Below are 17,568 nucleotides of genomic sequence, written 5' to 3' on the forward strand. Positions count from 1 at the left end.
TCAGCAGGAGGCATTTTCCAAATGGCTTTACAGCAACTCTGGTCTTCAGCCACCATTGTTCACAAATCACTGGGCTGACGTAGCTGTGACACGGTGACACGCCTCACTGTCTTTTTAGTTCTTTCTCGTTTTTTCTGGTGGAAAACATTAGGCAAACCAGAAATGCTTTAGTCAAAAGCATTTTCTGCTTCATTACTCAAAATTTTTGTATTCACTGTCTTCAAATGCTTCTTGGAAGGCCTAGAGAATTTATCACTCCGGCTTTTATTTAATTAAAATATCTACAGACAATGATAGAAAATATATTTGTCTGGCTTTTTTTTCTTAGGTGTGAACAAAAAGATTTCACTATTACTGAGAGCTAAGTAATACCTTTAAAAAAATGCTTACAGTCTGTTAAAGACAAACTAAAATTTAACAGTTTATTTAAACAAAGAACGGGCTATTTAAACTGGGCAGCCTCCTGGAAGATGTCTTCTGAGACTACAGCGAGCCAAGTGGTCTGTAGGAAAAATGTCTGGGAGGAACGGGAAAGTGACGTGTGCTGTGAAGAGGAAGGGTGTTGTATAAAAGTGTAAGTGAGGGAGTGAGGCAGAGAGCACTGGTTACAGGTGGAAGTAGGCTGTACAAACAGCCCAAAAGGTGGGCTTTCTGTGATTGACTGAAATGTGACTAGTGTGATTGGCTGTAACCCAGTAACCAGCCTGGAGAAAATAAACAGCCTAACAGGTACAATTTTGGCATTCCTAGAGAGATCTAAATGTGGAAGTACAGGGGCCATTTTAGGCCAGAAAAGTTTTCCTTAATAGACTATCAATTTAAGTCCGCCCTTTATTTAAATAACCATTAAATTTTACTTTGTGTAAATTTATTTTTAACAAGTCCTAATTTCTGCTATCATCACAGAAATACTATATTTATGTACCCTTAAAAAACAGTATTATAGGGCCAGCAGATGGTGTGGTGGTTAAGGGCACTTGGCTCCCACATGGCCGACCAGGGTTTGAGTCCTGGACCTGGCGGCTTGCTTTCTCACTCTCTCCCCCTCAGTCTGTTTCTCCCTAGTTAATGTAAAATAAATAAAGTTAAATAAAAAGTAATTTAAAAAAAGTATTATAGTTATTGGGACTGGCCCCATAGCACAAAGGTAAAGTTATGCATAGGAAGCCAGATCTGACATGGTTGATCGTGGTTCAAATCCCAACTCTGGTAGCTTGAAAACCATGCCAGGTGCATGTTCATTCATGACCCAAATCTTAGCAGGGTGGAGAGATGGAGGAAAAAGAACTGTGGTGTGACCACATCCCACTGAGGGGTGCTTTCTCTGGAGAGCACAAGCACTCTCTGGCAATTTTTAAAAAAATTTAGTTACTGGGTGGCTCTGTGGCCTGGTAGAGGCAGCCAGATCCCACATGGCTGACAGCACAGTTTGCGTCCCAAACTACAGCATGCATGCCCAAAACCCCAGGAGGGAGAGATGGAGAATGTGGGACTGCAGCATGACCATTCCCCACAGGGGAATTACTCTTTCTCTGTCTCTGGCAAGTGCACGTGCCCTGTAGCAGGAAAAAAAATTAGTTATAAACCTGGATTACATAATAATAACATGGTTCAAAATTCGAACTTTAAAAAAGAATACAGAATGAAGTACACTGTTCCTTGGGTTCCCAGGGTACTTCCCCAGAGGCATTCAATGTCAAATACCCTTTAGAAAACATCTCAGCAGTAACATATAGTAGTTTGGATTCTCAAGAACCTACCTGTTTACTCAGGAATTTCCCATCTTTGTATGCTACCAAGCCATTTTCTGGAAACACGTAATCGTATTTCTCAACCACTACAAACAAAATGAAAATGCAGAAGTCAATTAATCAAAACCTGGTTTCTACAATACTTCTTGATTAACACTTCACCATCAGTAAGACTACTAAACTCCAGTAAAAACTGTGGAAGATGATTCATCTTAATAGACTCGGAAAGTGGGAAAAAGCTCCTTCACAAAAAAGGCTCTGTTAGCTACAAATGTAAAGGATGATGACGGCAGGGACAGGAGATTTGGTCACAGGTAGTTTCATGGCCCATGACGGCTCTAAACATTGCCATGAACCAGGAGCACCGGGGCAGCACGTGAAGATGTGGTTTCCAAGCTTTGCTCTCATGGTTTCTGAATCAACCTCCAGGAGACAGGCTAACATAGATTTCTTTTGAAAAAGCTCTTTAGATGATTCTTAATGATCAGTCATATTTGGAGATCAGCCACATACGCCATAATGAAGGGATTCTCAAACTTCAGGCACTTGTTACAATGTGGATTAACAGGCCAGGTGCCCGACAGCATCACTGTGTGTTGGGTGGGGGCCCACATGTGTGCTTCAATAAGCTTCTCAGATGATTCTCATATAGGTAGGCCTCCATCTTTCTTCTAGTATATGAATATTCCGATTTTGTTGTTCTTTACAGCATTTTTAAACAGAATACTCACAATATTAAGGACATGTGCAATAGCAAATTTAAAAGGGTTGTAGACTATTCTTCTAGTGGTGATACAGTAAGTAGCCTATACAGATCTGCACTGTAGGATACTATATCTAGGACAGTAGTTCTCAGTTGGGGTGATTTTCCCCCCTAGGACATTTAGCAATGTCTAGAGACATTTCTTGTTGTCACAACTCTGTGTGTGTGTGTGTGTGTGTATACACTGCTGGCCTCTACTGAATAAAGACCAGGGATACTGCTAAATGCCCTACAACACACAAGGTGGCCCCCAACAGAGAATTATCTGGTTCAAAATGTCAAGAGCTCCGGGGAACCAGCAGTTAGCGTAATGGCTATGTCGCTGGACTCCCACGTAGTCGACCGCGGTTCGTGTCCCGGACCCGGTGGCTTAAAAAACTCACGCCGGGCGCGTGTGCGTGCGTGCCCAAGATCCCGAGAGGAGAATGGAGGAGAAGGGATTGCGGCGTGACCATCCCCCCTGGGGGGTGATTTCTCGCGTTCTGTCTCTATGTCTCTCTCTGTCTGTCTGGCGAGCGCATGCGCCCTACAGTGAAAATCTCTCAAAAAAAAAAAAAAAATGTCAAGAGCTCCGGTTGAGAAATCTTACTCTAGAGGACTAGAGGAGCTGGTTCTAACATATGGGGACTCTCGGACAACAGGGTTATACGAATGATCAATTCATCTATTTCTCCACCCACTATTTCTTCCCTACCTTTTTTTTTTTTGTAAGGTTTTTGCCAGATGGCACACATGCTCACCAGAGAGGAGAGAGACAGTAAAAGGGAAAATGAGGAATCACCCCCAGGGATGGCCACGCCACAATTCCTTCTCCAATCCCCTCCTGGGATTTTGGGCACAGTGTTGTTTCAAGCCACTGAATATGAGAAGGTGAACTGCAGTCAGCCATGTGGGAGTCCACCACTGGAACCCCTACACCATCTGCTGCTCTTCCCACTATTTCTTATATGCCAGGTACCCCACAGTCTCTGGAGCTAAGGTGTGAATAACCCATAGTCCTGGTTTTGAAGACAGAGATATGACCAGACAGTTCCCAATAATTAGAATGCTACATTAGCAAGGCTGTGCACCAGTACCTCTTGGGGAGACTTGTTGAAATGCAATTCCCAGGTCCCATAGGCCTATCAAATCAAAATCTCCAGTGAAAGGGTCAGTAATACTTTGCAGCTTCCTGGGATCTTGTGCTGGAGATTCTGTTTTTTGGGGGGTAGGGGCAAGGAAGAGCCTGGGAGACTCATGATTAGGCAACTCTGGGAAGAGTTGTGTTAGGCCAATAGGGAGGAGATACCTAAACACAGAGGGCACCTCCACACCTGGGTGAGGACAGCCAGTAGATGGGTCTGAGGCAAGTCTAGAAGGTAGTGAGTAGAGACATTAGGACTCAAGAGAAAGAGACCATGTGCAAAGACATGGACGCTCACCCTGTTGCCCTGCTAAGGGAATCTGCCCACACAGCAGAGCACCTACCATGTGCTCCATTGGCAATTCCAGAAATATGCTTACATGATTAAAAGCAGAGACAAAACAAAGGCAGAGAAAATGTTTCCCCATACAAGGTAGCAGAAAGCTAGCCGTATAGGGCTTAGGGAGTGGGGCTACCTATGGTATTTGGCTTCCGGTCCCAATATCCTCATAAGTTAATCTTTGACCAAAACATAATCAGCATTGCATCATTTACCATCATTTCCCAGTTGTTCCTGTACTTTCTCAAAGTCCGACCCGCCTACCACTCCAATTTTGATCTTCTGCCTCAATTTTTGTAGAAAGTCATCCATTTCTTTGGTAATTTTCTACATTATAAGAAGAAAAATACAATAGTTAAGAGCCACAAAATAATCAGGAGACTAAATTGCAAGAGTAATACAACCTTTATTTGCATACATGCCAGTTTAGTTACCAGGTGTCTAGATAAGTTCAAATATTTTAGCTGTAACGTTTGGGCATTAACTTTTCTAAGAGCAAACCTGTAAAATTTTATTATTTAAGAAAATTTTTGCTATAGGGTACATGCAGTTGCTGGAGACAGAGGAAGTGAAAAGCACCTGCTAGGGGAGGTGGCCACATCGCAATTTCTCCTCTTCCATCTCCTCTCAGGGTTTTGGGCACCTACATACACGCCTGGTGTTTTTGAAGCTGTTGGGTCTGGGACTCGAACTGTAAGCTGGCCATGCGGGATCTAACTACCCTAACCTCCATGCTGCCTTGCTGGCTCAAATTTTACTTTTTTTTTTTTTAACCAAATTTTGAATACACAAGTAATATATTAGCAGCTACGGTATACTGTTATTTTTCTATGTATTTATATACCTGTTTATTTGCACATATACTAAGAGTTTTTACTTTTGAAACACAACAGAAGATTCTCTGCAGTGTGGTGCTTTCCTAGCACTACCCTGTGGTGATCTTTCCATGCCAATGTATGGATCTATTGCACTCTCCCAAATGCTACACTGTATTCCATTTTTAGATTTATTTTAAAACCTAACAATATCATGAGACTAAAGAGGAAATTCAGAACTGATTTATTATAATTACACGTACCCTTCCCCCAAAGCCCGAGATTAATAAAAGCAAAAACATACTAGATTTCTTGTCTCTCCTAAAAGAAAAGCTCCTTACTATAAAGTGTTTTTTAAAAGAATTATTTAATTTAATTAATTTATTTATTTTAATTTGACCAGAGAGGGATAGAATGAGAGAGAAAGAGAATCAGAGAAAGCAAGACTCCAGGTCTGAGACTAGAACGGCAGGGGGCCACGTGGGAGTCCTGTGCCCTTAACCACCAAGTCACCTAAAGGCCCCTAAACAGTGGTTTTAATGGTATCATTTTATGCTAATTAAATTCCAATTGTGTGAGATAAGATGAAAAGAGTTCTCTATATTAAGACATATCACAAAACATTTTAAAACCTTAATTTATTATTTTTAACCATCTTAATTGTATGCTTACATTGCATATCTTTACAGAAAAAGCATACTAGGAATTTTTAAAAATCACATTTAGCTCAACCTCAATATATAGATGTATGGAGTTCAATCCTTTTCTTTAAAGAAGATTAAAGAGTAACACATGCATGCGATTAATAAGACAGCACTGTGGTAAAGGACTTACCCTGGAGTGTAACCTTTCCTACCTCTGAAGTGGAATCTTGGCCAATTAGATAAATGAACTGCACTAGTGACCTCAGTCAGTGAGCACTGTGAAAACTGGTCAGTGTTCCCAAGTGGTTTGCTCAGATCTGACATCAGAATCTGAGGAAGTGGGAAGGACTCCTTTGATTGCAAAATATTAAAAACAAAATACTGACAACACCAGTAGCAGCTTCAAATGGAAGCCTAAAGGCACAATTTACTACATCTTAATCCTTATGCACACGGATGAACTAAATGGTGCTGTGGTTGGTGGCTATGACATATTTGTTCCATCACAAGAATGGGCCAGACGGCAACTTTCTGCTTCCAAGTGGCAGCATTTTTTTTCCCCTACCAGGAATAAGACCCAGATATTGTACCCACACAGAGCATCTAAGCAATGTCCTTCTGTAGTGGCAATATTTAGAGCAAAGTAACTGCATAGCAAAATTGTTCCCAAATAACCCGTGCTGATAATTACAAGGAATCCCTTACAGATCCCAGATAAAATAAAACACAGAGACAAATGCAAAAACTTGAAATCGAGGTGGAAAAGTTAAAAAATTCACTTCCTGGAAAAACTACTCTAAAAGATGTTTAGGGGGACCATTAAGGAACTGTTACTATGGATCAGAGGAGTGAGCCAAGGAGGACCTGAGGGTCATAACCAGGCCCAAAGCCTGTTTCCATGAAGTGTTACTGGAACACAGCCATGGCCACGTGTGGACATAATGTCTATAGCTGCCTTTGTGTTACAAGAGTTGAGTAGCTGTGACAGAGACCACATGGCCCAGGAAGGCTCGAATATTTACTATATGGCTTTTTATAGAAGAAAGCTTGCCAACCCCTGGATTACAGTAGGAAATATCAGGAAATCAGTGATAATTTCCTTAAGAATGGTAAATATGAACCAGGGTGTCCTTGTCCTCAAGAGATGCAGGCTAAAATAAATAAAACTGCAGCTTAGGAAGTTATTCAGCCAAAGAAAAACAGAGATAAAGTCCATATGACAAAATACCCACCATTTTGAATCTAAGTGGTGGGCATACATGGGTGTTCTGTGTATTATTTTTCAATGCTTTTGTGTGTTTGGAATTTTTCATAATGCAGTATTAGGAAACTAGATTCATCTAGGTTTGTGTCCTCTTCTTTTTACTGAGTTTTGTTCTAAGTCCCAACTGTTTAGCATTTTAGGAAAATAGCTTAATAAACTTCTACTAAAATAATAAAATATGCAAATCTCTGGAGTCCATGTTAATTAGATTTTTAGCTATTTAGATCATATCTTGTTTCAGCAACTGTTAGAAAAGATCTTTTTTTTTTTTTTTTTGCTTCCAGATTAGATTGTGCTAATCAATGTTTGAGAAGCACATATACTGAGGAAGGGAAAGGCTGTAAAATGTATAAATCTGTTGGTAAAATATCTTTGTCTTACCTAGAATACCTAGTACTCTCTTTTAAATTACAGATTTTATTTTTTTGAGGTGTATTAAAATTCTTTATGTTCATTATAAACAATATTACATTTCAAAGAATTCAAGGAAATGCATTCTAGGTTGCCCAGTTTTTGTGTTATGTAATACTTTATGCTAAAATATCCCAATTCTTTTTTTTTTTCTCTTGGAGAGGTTTTTGCTATAGGGTGCATGCACTCGCCAAACAGACAGAGACAGAGAGACAGAAAGCGAGAAATCACCCCCCAGGGGGGATGGCCACAGTGCAATTCCTTCTCCTCCGTTCTCCTCTCAGGATCTTGGGCACGCACACATGCGCCCAGTGTGAGTTTTAAGTCACTGGGTCTGGGACATGAAGTGCGGTCGACTATGTGGGAGTCCAGCGACATAGCCATCACACTAACTGCTGGTCCCTCCAATGGTATATTTTTTTTTTTTTAGAGGGTTTCCGCTATAGGGGGCGTGCGCTCGCCAGACAGAGTTTTCGCTATAGGGTGCGTGCGCTCGCCAGACAGACAGAGAGAGAAAGAGACATAGAGACAGAAAGCGAGAAATCACCCCCCAGGGAGGATGGTCACGCCGCAATCCCTTCTCCTTCATTCTCTTCTCGGGATCTTGGGCACGCACGCACACACGCCCAGCATGAGTTTTAAGCCACCGGGTCTGGGACGCGAACCGCAGTCGACTATGTGGGAGTCCAGTGACATAGCCATTACGCTAACTGCTGGTTCCCTCCGGGTGTGAGTTTTTAAGCCGCAATCCCTTCTCCACCATTCTCCTCTCGGGATCTTGGGCACGCACGCACACACGCCCGGTGTGAGTTTTTAAGTCACCGGGTCTGGGACGTGAACCACAGTTGACTATGTGGGAGTCCAGCGACATAGCCATTACGCTAACTGCTGGTCCCAAAATATCCCAATTCTTTCTGGAACTCACTTTCCTGAATAACATACTGAGCAAAAAGAACAGCTTCCATACTTTAGCATGATGGGAGGAAGTGTCAAACTTGATAAGTAACAATGCTATGAAGCTCTGAGACTTATACTGGGTCTGCTGTGTGAAACTGAGGGGGTCAAGACTTCACCGAGTCTCAGTGTCTTTATGCTTAAAATAGTAATAACTACCCCCTACCTGGAATGAAAGGTGGAGGAAGGTTAAGACAGTTCAATACCATATAAAAAGGTTTGCAAATGTAAATCTTAGACCATCAGACCATGGGCCAAACTAAGCAGTTGTTTTTGTAGCAAATACATAAAGTTCTATTCAAACATTGCCAGTGTTACATAGATCTATGGCTGCTTCTGGATGGAAGATGAGTAGTTACTACAGACCATACAGTCTATAAAGAAAAAAATATTTACAGGTGCCTTTCTAAAAAATGAATTGCTGGGGGGGTGATTTCTCGCTTTCTGTCTCTCTGTCTCTGGCGAGTGCACGCGCCTTATAGCAAAAACCTCTCAAAAAAAAAAAAAAAGAATTGCTGATCTTGGCTGTAGTCCACTAGGGGGTTTTAACATAAGTATGTGTTTTTCTCCAAAATCAGAAAGGGCCTCTGGAGAGGCTGGAGTTGACTGTCATCTCTAGATGGATTAAACTTTGGCTCAGAAGGATAAAATGATGTTGAAAGTCACACGCAGTTGATGTGGACTTCTGGAAACACCACTGCTACCACCCAGCCACACGTGGGAGGAGAATTTGAGGATGGTGAGGCCATTTGGGTCCAGTCTCAAGAATAAACGACTGGTGTTCAGTGAATGACTTGGGCAGGTGTGGCAGGGAGAGTTTCATTGCAAAAGCTGGTTTTAACTGAAGCTTATCCTTCTTTGCAGCAGCAAAATGCAGGAGCGGGAAGAAAGTTTCTGAGAGCCCTGGGCTCTCAGCAGGCATTCTTTAGTGATCTAGACTCTGCTATCATCCCAGCTCGCTGGCTGGGGCAGAGAGGGATGGGGGTGGCTAATAGTCATTGAGGCCTAATGTGTGCCAAATACTTTCATGATTTCATCTGATCCTTGCAAACACCATATGGAATGGGTAATGTCCCCTTTAAAGCTGTAGACGCTGATGCTCAGAGAGGTTAACTGACTTGCTCAAGGTCACTCGGCTGCCAAGACATGAAGCTGAGATTCTCCTTGGTCGGTCTGGCCTGGAAATCTATGATCTGAACATCATGGTACATGGCACAGCCAGTAGGTGACAGGACTGAGGCAATCACAGAGCTGGTCTGGGTGCCTGGGCTGGGGTTCTAGTCCAGGTCAATCAGTTTTCAGTGCTTACGGTGAAGAGTCCAGAAGTGCGTTTTCCAACGCAACACGTTTCCTGCTCTTAAGGCTTTCTGGACCCGCCTCATCTCTCTGAGCACCCTGAGGTCCTGGAGAGCTGCTCGGGGCTTCCATCTCATTCCTCCAGGGCACCAGATTTGGTTCAGGCCTAGGAGGAGGTAGGACCTCCGGGGTGGTAGTCGGCCCCGGCCGGGAGCAGCAGGGGCTCCGCGTCTGCAGCCGCCAGCCCGCCAGGTGCCGCCTACCTGCCGCGGGTGCCCCCTACCTGCCGCGGGGCCGTCAGGGTCCCATCCACGTCGAAGAGGCAGACGGCTGGGCCGGGCACCGCCATGTCTCCACTGCGTCCTCCCCTGATAGGACTCGTTGGCACAGGGACCTCGGCCCGGAACTTCCGGGTTCAGCCCTGCGCCGCGGGGCACGTCGGGAAGAGGCAATCTCAGCGCTCCGCAGGGTTCGGCACTAGCGTCAGCCGCCGTCCCCGGACCCCAGCTCCCAGAATGCCACGCGCACCCCGCTGCCCCACCCCGCACGCCGAGCATGCGCTCTCAGAGGTTCCGGGCCAGGCGGGATTTACTTCCGGCGGCGCGTGGCGGGGCCATGGTAAGGAGGCGGGCGGTGGGCGTTGAGGGAGGCGACGCGGTTTGGGGTGGGGGGCGGGGCTGACCAGGCAGGCAGGGCGCCGGGTTTGTGGCCGGGAGAGACGGCGCAGGGGAGCTCCTGCGAGGGCGGCGGTTCGCTGTGCCCCGGCCCCCTCCGCCGTCTTGGGGTACAACTCCGTGAGCCCTCGCAGTGCGTCAGGTGCTCGGGCCAGGGCTTTAAAACCACCCTCTCGTTCAGTATGTCGAGTCGCTGTTTTGTTTAGTTTTAGTTTTTAGTCTTTTTAATTCCCTACAGGGTGCCGAGAGAAAGTGAGAAAGCACCCCCCATGGGGGATGGTCAAGCGGGGATCCCGTCTCCATTTCTCCCTCCTTTCGGGGTTTCAAGCAGCTTGCGCAGGCGCCTGACACTGAGTTTTCAAGCTGTCAAGTCAAGGACTTGAACTGCATCACAGGTCATGTGGGATACAGCTTCTTTAACCACCATGTCATGGGCTAGCCCCCTGAATCCGTTTTGAAAGTTGAAGAAACAGGGTACAGCAGTTGGTGTAGTGGCTAAGTCACTGGACTCCCATGTAGTCTACTGTGGTTTGAGTCCCAGACCCCGTGGCTTAAACTCATGCCGGGTGTGTGTGTGTGTGTGCATGCCCAAGATCCCCAGAGGAGGATGGAGAAGGGATTGTGGCGTGACCATACCTCCTGGTTTTTTATTTTTGTCCCTTTCTGTCTCTGTCTTTCTGGAGAGGACACATGCCCTATAGCAAAAACTTATCAAAAAAAAAAAAAAAAAAAAAAAAGTTGAAAAAACAGGGGTGCAGGGCCTAAATGGGAAATCTATGCACCTTCTACTCAGTTTTTCTGTGAACACAGAAGTACTAAAAAAAAAAAAAAAAAACTTATAAAAAAAAAAAAAAAAAAAAAAGAAGTTGAAGAAACAGCCTCAGAGATATGGAGTAATTTGCTCAAAGATCAACAGCTATTGACTGGGGGGAACCAGAATTGCAACCCACATAAGGCTCCAAAGGCCAAAGCTTTTTCTACTGTTCTACATACCGTCGTCATGGTCGTCCTGTCCACACACACCCCCCCCCCCACTTCTGTGCTAAGGGTTGGGGCCTCCTCACCTCCCTTCTCTTCTCTGCTCTTCTCCCTTCCTCAAATTGGTTAAGAGAAAATCAGCATTTCCCTCCAGCACTCAGGATAACTCATTGGAAAGTTACTGTAATAAATAGCTCATAGATTTGTTGCTAGGGTTCTCTGCTAGGACATTGATGGTTTCACTTACTGTTTGGGAAATGTTCACATGGTCTGGTGGATCCAGTGTCCAGGCCAGAGTTGGCCCTCCCTAGATATTTGTTGAATAAATGAAGCCATACCTCTTTTCTTACTCTTACATAGAACCATCTGAAAATAGCGGGACCAGTTTGAGAGTGAGACTCTGCCCCAGTTTTTGACTGTATGTTCTTGGGTAAACTCCTTACCCTTTCTGGGCTTAGTGTCCTTAATGGTAAAGTGGAACTATTGGTACTTACCTTGAGTAGCTTTTGTGAAGCTCACTTGAGATAAAACATCTTTCCTTTTCCCTCTGGCAAGAGTGGCGACCTTGCAGGATTGGCAGAAGCCTTGTGTACCATGCTTTGTAGGTGCTCATTGTGTGATTAGTATGATTGAGCTCCATGAGAGAAATGGTGTCTTGTCTTCCTTCCAGGCAGCCCTCCTCCGAGCAGTGCTGAGGTCACGAGAGCCACCTCTGTGGGGTAGGCCTCTCCACAGACTATGGTGCTGCAGTGGGCAGGAGGATTCCAAGAGGGAGGTGCGGAGCACGTGGCTCACCTCGAAGGGTAATCCACCAAGCACAGAGACAGAGAAATTTCAGATGGTCTACCGTTTTGATGCCATCAGAGCCTTTGGGTATTTGTCCCGGCTGAAGGTGGCACAGACTGCCCTGACAGTGGTGGCCTTGCCACCAGGTATCTACTGGTACTCCCAGGGCCTCATCACTCTCAACTCCTTGTGTCTCATGAGTGGGGTCTCTGGCTTTGCCCTGGCCATGCTGTGCTGGATGAGCTATTTCTTCCGGAGGCTGGTGGGCATCCTGTATGTGAATGAGTCTGGCACCATGCTGCGGGTGGCTCACCTGACCTTCTGGGGCTGGCGACAGGACACATACTGTCCCGTGGCAGATGTGATACCCTTGACAGAAACCAAGGATCAGCCTCGGGAGCTGTTCGTGCAGATCCAGCAATATAGTGGGAAGCAGTCCTTCTACCTCACCCTGCGCTATGGACGCATCCTGGACAGGGCACGTTTCACACAGGTGTTTGGGATGCTGGACTCGCTTAAGTGAATCAATGGGAGCCCAGCCTTGGGTAGCCCTGGACTGCTGGGTCTCTAACAGGAAGCTAAGAACGTGGGCAAGGCTGAAGAAGAGGATCAGGCTCCTGGAGACTTTGCCCGGGCCCCTGGGAACATGTCTTTTGGGATAAAGAAGTTCATGAAGCAGGTTTAAGCCAGAGGCTTGATGTGCAAATTCTTGCTGCACTTGAGTATGATACTCAATCAGATGATGCCAAAGTTTCTGTGAAGAGCCAGTTCTTGGAGAAAGTATGCCATGAAGTTCATCTATGCAGTCTACTATCATGAAGTCAGAACACAAGAGGCAGCCGGGGAGCACAGGACTTGGCGTAAGGAGACTTGGGTTTTCTTTTCAGCTCCTTGTGATGGGGCAGGCTATTGGTTCTTTGTGAGCCTCGGTTTCCACATCTGTGAAGTGGAAGGTCCTGCCTGTCTCACAGGATAGGTGAGAATGAACAGTAAGTGTCAAGTGCTTCGCAGTCAGCAGCTCAGAGCAAGTACTGAGTGTTTGGTCAGAGATCACGGCATAGCGAAAGGCTTATAGGGAGGTTTCAGGTAGTCAGAGATTTTCAGAGTCCTGTGCTGTGTCTGGAATCCTAGAGTGGTATTCTCTACTTTCCCTCCTACCACACACACACCGACTGAGGCAGGGATACTCTCCATGAGCACAAGAGCCCAGTCAAAATTCTGTTCACCATCCAGAAGTATAGGGGCTCCCACATTGGAAGACTGCACTGTAATAAAATCACTTGGATTGTTTGCTGGTGTATTTCTTATAAACTAAAGCTGGTTATATGCATTGCCCAGTAGAATTAATAATACATGTTTGTTAAATAAATTGTAACAGTGAAGTGGGTGGTTTTAAAATTTGGCATTCAAAAAGTAAATTACACATACTGTATAACTTTCTAGTCTTCTGTTAAGCAATTTTTTTTTTGAGAAGTATTTGCTGTAGGACACATGTGCTTATGGGAGAGAGAGACAGAAAGTGAGAAATTACTCCTTTAAGGAGGATGGCCACACTGCAGTCCCTTCTCTGTTCTCCCCCCTGGGATCTTGGGCATGCACATACACACACCCAGCTGTGTTTTAAGCCGCCAAGTCCGGGGCTTGAACCATGGTCAACTACGTGGGAGTCCAATGACATAACCATTTTGCCATCTGCTTTCCCAGCCAATTTTAAGTGTTTAACTGAGGGATATTAAGTATGCTTACAGTGTTATACAACCATCATCACTATCCACTTTGAGAATGTTTTCATCATCCCAAACAGAAGTTCTGTAATTGTGAAACAGCAATTCCCCATGCTCGTCTTTCCTCCAGCTCTTGGCAATAGCCAACCTGCTTTTCATCTTTCTGGATTTGCCTGTTCTGGACATTTCATAGAAATGGGATTATATAACATGTGTCCTTTGTATCTGATTGCTTTGACTTTGCTTAATGTTTTCAAGGTGCACTTGTAATTTGTCAGAACTTGATTCATTTTTCATATCTGAATGATGTATGCATAAATCACATTATGTTTTTCCATCTGTTGATGAACACTGGGGTCATGTTCACCTTTTGACTGTAATGAATAATGCTGCTATGAACATTGGTATACAAGTGTTTGCTTTCTCTCAGTTATTTTGGATACATACTGAAAAACAGCATTAAAAACAGCATTACTGGGGGCCAGCAGGTTGCGTGGTGGTTAAGGGCGCTGGACTCTCACATTGCCGACTGTGGTTCAAGTCCCAGACCTGGTGGCTTGATCCCATTCCCAGATTATCACCAGGCATTGCAGTATTCAAGGCTCCCAATTTGATTTCTGTGCAGCCAGGGGTGACCCTCGCTGCCTTGAGTATCACCACAGCAGTGAGCCTGGGATGTGGGGGGGCTGGTACTGGGAGGTGGGAACCCAGATGCCCACCAGTGGAGGCATCAGCATGTGGCTTGCTCATGCAGGGCCAGCAGAGGGCACACAGACCAAGCGTATCATGCCATGTTGTGCCCGAGCTCAGATCGCCATGTGACAGAAAGAAAGGGGCTAGAGCTTCTGTGCTACACCAGGAGGCAGCACCTGGGAGCTGTTCACAAGGCCAAGTCAGCAAAAACTGGAAGTCCCGGTTCGGTGCTTAGCCCCTTGTAGAGTCAGGTAGGTCTTGGTCATCTGCATGTTCATGCTTCCCAGCTAGGGCTGAGGCACCCCAAGTTTTTTTATTATTATTATTACTATTTTTTATTTTTCATTTCATTTTCTTCCATACATTCAATCACATTATTTATCTTACAAAATGGATATTTCAGCAGGTGAACACCTCTCCCCAGCACCGTCGATAAAACCACGAAACATCTTCAACAGATAATACCACACCTCTTTGTGCCATTAATGCTTTTCCTCCCTGTCTCTCCCCCAAATGTCCTTCCTCAGACCCTCCTCTTTCACACACACTATATCTGGTACTTACATCTATATACTGCGTTTCTATATCCTTTAGACAATTAGTTTCAGTCATAGGGTGCAGACGCTCGGTATATATTAAGTGGGGACATACAATGCCTCTCCTTCGTAGCATGGCTTGCTTCACTCAGCAGTAAGTCTTCCATATTCATCCACTTCCTGTCAAAAGCCAGGGAGGCACCCAAGTTTTGAGAATCTCCTAATGGATAGTAAAGCAGCTTCTCAGAAAATGGAAGTGGTTTTTAGATTTGGGTGGTAGCTATATTGTCCTTTAAATAATGATTCCAAAATAATAATTGTCTGAGTACATTCTGGCTGCCATAACAAAAATGCCAGTAGGCTGAGGTCACTCAGACAGCACACATTTGTTTATAGTTCTGGTGGCTGGGAAGTCTAGGACGAAAGTGCCGGTGTCTGGTGAGGGTCCACTTCCTGGTTCATAAATGGCCATGCTGCATCCTCACATGGCAGAAGGGGTGAAGGAGCTTTCTGGGGGTCTCTGAAAAGGGCACTAATCCCATTCATGAGGTGTCATCCTTTATGACCAAATCGTCCCCCAAATGCTTCCCTCCAAATACCAACACACTGGGGATTAGGTTTTTTGTTTTTTGGGTTTTTTTTTTGGAGAGATTTTTGCTATAGGGCACATGTGCTCTACAGAAGTACAGAGAAAGACAGAAAGTGAGAAATCACCCCTCGGGGGAATGGCCACACTGCAATCCCTTCATTCTCCTTTCAGGATCTTGGGCATGCACACACACACACACCTGGCATGAGTTTAAGCCACAGTGTTCTGTACTCGGCCTGCAGTCGACTACATGGGAGTCCAGCAACATAACCATTACACCAACTGCTGGTCCCAGGGGATTAGGTTTTAGTATATGAACTTTGGGGTGGGGGACATAAATACTCTGTTTATAGCAATAGTCTAATGTAAATACCCAAGCACACCTATGAGGGTGTTCACTACAATATTTCTAATAGCAGAAACAAGCCACCTGGAAGTCCCATCAGTAGGCAGCATGGACAGACAAATGCTGGTAGGTCATCCTGTTACAAGTGGCCCTGAGAAGAGGAAAGGTGAACTTCATCTGCAGATCAGGAAAGATGACCACGGGGTAGCGTTAGTGAAGCGAGCAAATCACAGAGCAATATGGTTCTTACTCAAGTTTTCATAAAATGCACACGCTGCAGCTTGTTCACAGTGGTTGCCCCTGTGGGGAGGGAGGGAGGAGGTGGGTAAGTGAATCTTTCACTTTGGACTTTAGAACCCTCTCGTATTGTTCAGATGTTTGTAAAGAGCACATCCTCATCAGGCTAAGAGAAGAAAAACACTGTCATAGATGCAATCTCTTCTCATCCTTTCTGCCTCACGCCACCATTCTAGACAGAAAAGTATCTTGATTATGAACTCCAATTCCGGACTCTGAAGACGAGGCAACAGCAGGAAATAGGCAGTCGCTGGAAAGCACCTGTGGCCGTGTACTCCTGGTGGAGCAGCTCTCCTCCTTCCTGCCTGCCGAGAGCTAACTGGGCCTGGCCCCTTCCTGTGCACTGTGGCCATGTGTTAAGTTACATGCAGGAGGTGGGTGGTCTAGAGCAGGTCAGTTTTCGTAGGTGGTCCTCTGACCTGCGGTGAGGTCAGCTGCAACTAGGGATGACGCTTCCAGTGGGGATAGAGCAAAGCATGTAGAAAGCCAGCCCAGAAGAAGCTGTTGTCTCCTAAATGAGACTTAGGAGGGGGCTCTTCACAAAGTTTGTGGAAAGTGAATGTTATGAAAAAAACTGTGGGTTTCACATTTTTCTTGCACCAAAATAAGCTCATACTTGAGTTCCATTTGCATGTCCTTTTTGAAGACTCCCCCATGCTTTGTCACCTTCCCACCATTAAATAACCATATCCAGTGCCCTCTCTAGAACAGCCTTGGTGAGCTCAGCTGCTTGTGGGGGACAACCTGGGCTGCATCACCCAGATACCCAGGGTAGGAGCATCCTTTTTGTTTAGACAAAAGGACTTCAGGACTCCTGAGTACCTAAATGGAAAGCAACAGGGTCCCTTTGAACCCCAGGCAGAGTCCAACTTTTATGACTTTGTTTTGATCCCGCTGCATTCAACTGTAAAATCTTGCCTGATTAGAGTTAATTGGGCAGGGCTGATACCATCTGGTTGTGTTTGTACCAAGTCTGGGAACAAGACATCCGTTTTATTAACAGTTGAAATAAACTCTGGGGTTCCACTGGGCTTGTACCTGTTTGGGGAGGTAGGTTTCATTTTTATGAGTGGGAACTGAACTCTAGCAGAAATGTGATACTGTTGTTTAGGAGATTGTATGGAAGACACCTGCTATGAGTGGAGGAGAAGTGGCAAAAGAAACTACCCGTAGTTTAAACACCTACTACGTGCCAGGCAGTTAGTACATGATTTCATTTAATCCTGCCAGCAACTGTTCTAGTTGAAGCCCAGCGAGGCAGCCGCGTATGTGTGTGTGTCGAAGAGTGGGAGAGAGGTGGGACCAGCAGTTAGTGTAATGGCTATGTCACTGGACTCCCACGTAGTTGACCGTGGTTCAAGTCCCGGACCCGGTGGCTTAAACTCACGCCGGGCGCGTGTGCGTGCGTGCCCAAGATCCCGAGAGGAGAATGGAGGAGAAGGGATTGTGGCGTGGCCATCCCCTGGGGGGTGATTTCTCGCTTTCTATCTCTCTGTCTCTCTCTGTCTGGCGAGCACACGCACCCTATAGCAAACACCTCTCAAAAAAAAAAAAAAAAAAAAAGGGGGGGGGGGGGAGACACGT

The 17,568-nt window shown here is 45.3% G+C and overlaps 2 protein-coding genes across 6 annotated transcripts in view; one reads left to right on the forward strand and one right to left on the reverse strand.

Moving 5' to 3' along the window:
- The window catches only part of PMM2 (phosphomannomutase 2), a 29,360-nt gene extending 19,427 nt beyond the window's left edge, over nucleotides 1–9,933 (reverse strand). For 3 of the 4 annotated variants that reach the window (XM_027772996.1, XM_027772991.1, XM_027772997.1), the window contains exons 1-2: nucleotides 9,645–9,933; nucleotides 1,761–1,837 (exon numbers count right to left, since the gene is read on the reverse strand). In XM_027772996.1, the coding sequence (XP_027628797.1) occupies nucleotides 1,761–1,837; nucleotides 9,645–9,918 (351 nt within the window). In that variant the 5' untranslated portion in view covers nucleotides 9,919–9,933. Of the gene's footprint in view, nucleotides 1–1,760; nucleotides 1,838–4,192; nucleotides 4,305–9,644 lie in introns of all 4 variants that reach the window. The other variant, XM_006140702.3, reaches the window with a different exon arrangement.
- Nucleotides 9,902–13,349, forward strand: TMEM186 (transmembrane protein 186). 2 transcript variants are annotated; one of them, XM_006140703.3, is made up of 2 exons: nucleotides 9,902–9,979; nucleotides 11,684–13,349. In XM_006140703.3, exons 1-2 carry the CDS (start codon nucleotides 9,917–9,919, stop codon nucleotides 12,320–12,322), a joined length of 702 nt encoding a protein of 233 aa, XP_006140765.2. In that variant the 5' UTR covers nucleotides 9,902–9,916; the 3' UTR covers nucleotides 12,323–13,349. The 2 variants fall into 2 exon arrangements, with proteins under 2 accessions (XP_006140765.2, XP_027628802.1); XM_027773001.1 differs by lacking the exon at nucleotides 9,902–9,979 and adding an exon at nucleotides 9,988–10,430 and having other exon boundaries at nucleotides 11,684–13,347.
- The last annotated feature ends 4,219 nt before the right edge of the window (nucleotides 13,350–17,568 follow it).

The sequence above is a fragment of the Tupaia chinensis genome, unplaced genomic scaffold, assembly GCF_000334495.1.
Source record: "Tupaia chinensis unplaced genomic scaffold, TupChi_1.0 Scaffold000042_1, whole genome shotgun sequence".
Taxonomy (NCBI): domain Eukaryota; kingdom Metazoa; phylum Chordata; class Mammalia; order Scandentia; family Tupaiidae; genus Tupaia; species Tupaia belangeri.